This window comes from Solanum dulcamara, chromosome 5, assembly GCF_947179165.1.
Source record: "Solanum dulcamara chromosome 5, daSolDulc1.2, whole genome shotgun sequence".
In the NCBI taxonomy this organism is placed as follows: domain Eukaryota; kingdom Viridiplantae; phylum Streptophyta; class Magnoliopsida; order Solanales; family Solanaceae; genus Solanum; species Solanum dulcamara.
The window spans coordinates 6,973,817-6,979,953 of record NC_077241.1 but is presented as its reverse complement, the minus strand read 5'-3'; the positions used below and the strand labels follow the sequence as shown (position 1 = coordinate 6,979,953).

Here is a 6,137-nt window from a genome sequence, read left to right as displayed (position 1 = left end):
TGATGTCTAAAGGTTGTTCCTTATTTTTTAAGGGCAAACATTGTTTGGTTTTTGACTCTGAAGATAGTTTGGTTGTTCAAGTAGAAATGGTGGATAAAACTTTTCCTTTAGACAGGAAGTTTGATAGTGCAAATTTTGCAAGTATGGATGAGTCATTGTTGTGGCACAAAAGATATGGTCATTTTAACTATGCTACCTTAAAGTCTATGTATGAAAAGGGTTTGACTAAGGATTTTCCTGAGATTTCACTATCTAAAGAAGTTTGTGAATCATGTCAGATGGGTAAGGTACACAGGAAAGCATTTCCTAAAAGTGCTACCTGGAGGGCAACTGAAAAACTTGAACTAGTTCACACTAATGTGTGTGGACCTATGCAGACATCATCTTTAGGACAAAATAAATACTTTGTTCTCTTTATTGATGACTTAACAAGGATAACTGGGGTGTATTTTTTGAGTAACAAGTCTCAAGTATTTTCAATTTTTAAGAAATTTAAAGCTTTTGTTGAAAGACAAAGTGGCTATAAGCTGAAGTCTTTGAGGACGGACAATGGTTATGAATACACTTCAAATGAGTTCAATAAGTATTGTGAAGATATGGAGATTGATCATAAGTTGACAGTAAGTTATTCACCTGAACAAAATGAAGTCTCGAAGAGGAAGAACAGGACTGTTGTTGAAATGGCTAGATGTTTGTTACTTGAAAAGAAACTACCGCAAAGCTTTTGGGCAGAAGTTATTTATACTTCAGTGTATTTGTTAAATAGGCTGCCAACTAAAGTTGTGGATAAAAAAACACCTATTGAGGCATGGAGTGGAATAAAACTATCTGCCAAGCACTTAAAAATCTTTGGTTCGATTTGCTATTCTCATGTTCCTTCAGTCAAAAGAAGCAAACTTGAACCGAAAGGTGAATTGGGGATATTTATTGGTTATTCATCGCAAGCCAAGAGTTACAGAGTTTTCAACTTGCAAACAAAAAGTATTTCCATCAGAAGAGATGTAATAACAGATAAGAATGCTTTTTGGAATTAAGATAAGGAGCAAATTGAGAAAGATAATACAGGTTTTTAGAATTTGCATCCGCTTTCTGAAATCCAATCATTTGGCTCTGAAAATGTGGGAAAAAATGAAGAATCAGATGGGGAATCCTCACTTGATTCGCCCATTTTGAAGACAAAGTCCCTTTCTGAGATATATGAAAGATGTAATGTTGCAATCTCGAAACCAAATAGCTATCAAGAAGCATCACGACATGAAGTTTGGATTGAAGCTATGAAGGAGGAGATTGGTATGATAGAGAAGAATGACAATTGGTAGCTGGTTGATAAACCCAAAGACAGAAATGTAATAGGGGTAAAATGGGTTTATCGAACCAAACTTAATCCAGATGGTTCAGTTTATAAATACAAGGCAAGGCTTGTTGTGAAGGGTTGTGCGCAAGTTGCAGGTCTGGATTATGGAGACACATTTGCACCTGTTGCAAGACATGATACAATAAGGCTTCTATTTGCTTTGGCAGCTCAATCAAATTGGAAGTTGTATCATCTGGATGTGAAATCTGCATTCTTAAATGGACAGTTGCAGGAGGAGATTTATGTCGACCAAACAGAAGGCTTTCAAGTTGCAGGAATGGAGGATAAAGTCTACAAGCTACATAAGGCATTGTATGGATTAAAGCAGGCTCCTCGAGCCTGGTACACTAAGATTGATTCTCATCTTATTTATTGTGGCTAATGGTTACAGGTTACCTAGTGAGAGGTGGTGCAGGAGCTTCTAGATTGTTTTGAAAGGTTTCATTGGGAGATATCTCGCTCTGAAGGTTCATACCCATTGCTTGATACCTCAACAGCCTACAAGCAGAAAACAAAAAGAAAGCCATAAGTTCAGTATCCATTTTCCATCTTTTGCAGTTGTTAGCCATTAGCATAAATCAAATTGAGAATCAATCCATTAGTAGGTGTACTAAAGATTCTATAATTACTTTGGTAAAATTACTTAAAAGACAATAAGTTATAAGTAGAAATATTGAGGAGAAAGTCATATCAATCTTTGTAACAGTATATAACTGATGCATGAGAACACTGTCCAGAAGGCAAACAGCATATCAACGAAATATGGTCTAACTCAGATAAAACTAGTTAGTTAAAACAACATTTGATATATTCGATGCAAAATGTTCTTATGTAACTACATGCTCTAAAGAGTTCTATTTGACAACTTGATTCAACTAAGACTGGGGAGAATATTAATTTGTTGCTGCAGTTATAAATGCATCTAAATATCTCGTGGCAATGGCATCTAGTAGTCAACCAGAGAAATGCTTCAACCTATAAAATAGTTCAAGGAATAGATGCACTGGTTAGGATGTTCATACTGCATATGTTCAAAATCATGAAGCTAATTGATTGTACTTGGAACCTTAGAAATGAAATAAAATCCTAAAATATATACAAGACACGTGCCAATGTAATTCAATTTCTCTTCTTGTGAATCTAATTGAAGAAAAACCCAAAAAAAATTGTTTAGAACCTTTGACTAGTTTGAGTTATCACAAAGGACACTAGTTATCTCTCGGACATTAACATAGACGTGTGTGGTTCCATTGCTAGCATGAGGACTAAGTTCCCCAGTAAACTACAACTATCTCTTGGACATTAACATTCTAACTTGACAATAGGGATTACAAGGAATAATTAGTTAAACTTCAATAAGCAAAGTTACCTTTCGTCCTTGGCATGGCAACAACTTCCAGGCTTCAACTTCTGAGCGGGTAAAGGGCACCCAAAAAGTTTTGCAGCCTCATCAGGCTCTGTAACAGGTTGACATGAGATACGTGCAACGGGATCGGACGCCTTGGCCTAGAAATCTTCTTGATTCGGAAAGAGATTATACTATAGATGCTGTGAGAATTGCACCAGATTTCATATCAAGGGGCTCTATACTCCACGAAGCTCATATAATATATTGGGCGACCAGTATACTCTAATACTATTCAGAAACTCTCAATGCTATTTGAGTAATACAAGTTAGCGCGTTTCTTGGTGAGGAGAACTCCAGGAGAAACCAATCTCCTCACCAAGAATTTGTCAACCCAAAAAGACAAATATCTCAAAAATCCAAAGCAAATTATGGAAAGAGCCCAAAATCCCACAAAAGAAAATGATTGCAAAATTAAAGAAGACTAGTCAAGTATTCAAGTAAACCGAAAACAACCTAAGAGTCAATTTTGCATAAGAACAAAAGCAAACGTACAGCAGACACTCTCTCCTTCCATATTCATATTCCATCATGTTAATAATATACTGTATATAAGTTTCTCAGTTAGTAGTCCTACAAATTATGCATTTCCTTTTGATAGTTCATTTGCTGTCCTAATGCAATTTTTCTGCTTTTGCCAACTTTTAAATATACTATCTGCAATCAATTCACAGAGGCTAACTACAGGGCCAGTCAAGAAATATCAAGGAAAAGAACATGGCAACTAATTTGTTAAGATTTAGTCATCTTTAGTTCACATACATGACCAAATAAGGTATTTAAAGTGGCAAAAGGCTCAGTCAGGCATTCAACTGGCTTCTACTCAACTGCTGACAGAGGCAGCTCTATCTACAATATTTTATAGGCATAATACATAAATGTGCCCAAAGTTGGAGGGTACAAATGACAGCTGGGGCCAAATAAAAAGGTATGTTTATGTATTATGCCATATAAAAAAGGTGTTATCTTTTTGAATCAGCCCAAAAGAAAAGTCATACATCATGAGAAGAAATGTCAATTTCACCACAGATATTCCAATAAGTCAAGAATTTTACACATTTTATCTTGGCAAAAAGGAAATTTTTTATAAAACACTACATTTTTTAAATATTTTTTTCCAAAATTGGGCGTAGGGGAAGGGGAAATGATTGGGTTGGGGGGCGAGGCTTACAAGGTGGGGAATCGAACCCTCACGACAAAGGTGAGAGTTCAGGTAGTCAACCAACTGAGCTACTATGATTCTCCGATAATAACACTACATAGTCATTACATCTTGATTTCTTTAGGATCTTAGTCCCAAGGAAATCTTTAACAAAAATATCAATACAAGAAGAGGAGGGATCATAACAGAAAATATTCCTAATATTACTTATCACCGCGGACATCTGAAGAACTGCTCATAATCCAATGACCCAAAGTGTTTGCGACTTCAGAAATGAGGCTAATGCTAGAAACGCGGCCACTAGTAGTCAGTAATCATCAGCCATCTGAACTTCATCATCCTCCCCACGAGCCTCAAACGAAAATTCAAGATCTGCGAGCAAGTCATGAGGATGCTTCAGATCTTTAATCTGCCCAGAAATTCTATTACTCAAGACTTTGTTGAGGATAACATATTTGCACAGCCGTAAGTCAAGTGATACAAGATGAGGACAATTATTAAGAATAGCCTCGACGCCTTTAATTGTCATCCTGTTTCCAATGAGTTGAAGGTGGTGCAAGGTAGGAAGGTTTTTAGCAATAGCTAGAGCCTCTTCATTTCTTACATCTTCGTTATCAAAGTAATCACCTGATCCCATATACAATGAGTTATTTAGTTCAAACGACTTCAACCGTGGGCAAGAGCGTCCAAGAGCTTCAATGCCTTCTATCGTGATGTCTGTGTGTGTCAAACTCAGCTCCTCTAACAATGGGAGCTTTTGAACTACTTCAACCAAGCTCTCACATACCATACCATAGCAACATGCAATGCTAAGTCTTTTCAGTTTTCCTGATCTGGTGGACAAAAGCATACATGAATTAAATGGCAGATTACCAACCACAATCCCTAAAACAAAAAATCAGTGGAATTATACCACAGAATGAAACAATATGGTACCCTTGCAACGCAAAAAAAAAAAATTATTGGGGAAAACAAACAAACACAATGGATGCCTAAAATTTGGGTAAAGAAATTACCTTTCAGCTATGTACTCAAGCAACTCACCAGTGGCAAAGTACTGCAAATTGATATCAACGACTTCACCTTGGCTGCGATCAACAGCATGTCGGCACATTACCTCTAAGTCGTAATCCATTTCAGAGAGGTCTCCAAGGTTCCACATGTCAATGACTCGCCACATTGAAGGATCCTTACACACTCGCCTCCACTTACTGCACACTTTCTCAGCTGTCTCCAGTATCTCTACAGCACCAAGCCTGTGTAGTATATTCGTCCATATACCTTCGGGAAGTTCCACCCATGGCGGCTTTTTCACCACAGGCCGGCTGTTGCTTTTACCTTTTACTTTTCCCTTTCTGTTCATTGTATTGTTCTAGGGTTTGAGTTGGAAACTGGGGGCTGTGAAGAAGAAATTGGATATGAGTGGATGCTTTTGAAGTAGCAGAAAACAAAGGAGCCGTTGCCCCTTTACACCTTGTTTGGATGGTTTGGTTTAAAATAAGGGTGGAGCAAATTAAAAATGGACTGAATTCTAATTCATCTACCTAAGTATCATATAAATATGGATAAAAATGATTTTAGTCAAATATGAATCGGGTAAAATGATTCTAACCCATTTTTATCCGTCTTCATTTTTTTTATTCCGTTGTCCCTTCGGAGACATCTGATTAAAAAAAGTTATTCAGTTCTTTTCTACTTTATTTCTTTTCTTACTTGCTTTTTTTTTGTTCATAAAATATATTTTAAATATCTTTTTGAATTACGATATGATAAATGCATAATTAGACTTACACCCAAATTGGTCAAATACACCTACTAAAATAAAATATTAAGAAAATAACATTATTTTCAGGAAACTCAACAATAACATACCTAGTGGAATTTCATAAGTGAAGTCTAAGTAGGGTAGAATGTTCGCCGCAAGTTTTCTGCCTAGATTTATGCATGCTCCAAGTCAAGTTCATCTTGGTGTCGCTAAGTGAACATTGAGGTATATCAAGGGAACTGCTGATTATGGTACTTGGTTTAGAAAGGAAGAGCAAGGGAAATTGATGGGTTATTCAGATAGTGATTGAGCAGTAAGCGTTGATGATATGAAAATCACTTCTGAATATGCTTTTACACTTGGTTCAGGCATGTTCTCATAGAATTCAAAGAAGCAAGAGGTGGTAGCTCAATCTTCTATAGAAGCTGAATATATCGTCGCTGCTGGTGTA

The 6,137-nt window shown here is 36.6% G+C and overlaps 1 protein-coding gene across 1 annotated transcript; it reads right to left on the bottom strand.

The window, feature by feature from the left end:
* Nucleotides 1-3,975: 3,975 nt before the first annotated feature.
* On the bottom strand, nucleotides 3,976-5,438 carry LOC129888943 (F-box protein SKIP19-like). The gene is made up of 2 exons (XM_055964017.1): nucleotides 4,938-5,438; nucleotides 3,976-4,754 (listed from the first exon to the last, which is right to left on the bottom strand). The coding sequence occupies exons 1-2, from the start codon at nucleotides 5,282-5,284 to the stop codon at nucleotides 4,229-4,231; spliced, it is 873 nt and encodes a 290-aa protein (XP_055819992.1). The 5' UTR covers nucleotides 5,285-5,438; the 3' UTR covers nucleotides 3,976-4,228.
* Between the last annotated feature and the right edge of the window lie 699 nt (nucleotides 5,439-6,137).

Excerpts from the sequence above, each read along its gene's own strand:
- LOC129888943 (XM_055964017.1), bottom strand. The coding sequence starts at position 5,284 with ATGAACAGAAAGGGAAAAGTAAAAGGTAAAAGCAACAGCCGGCCTGTG. Across the intron at positions 4,755-4,937 it reads CTTGAGTACATAGCTGAAAG|ATCAGGAAAACTGAAAAGAC; the intron begins GTAATTTCTTTA and ends TTTGTCCACCAG.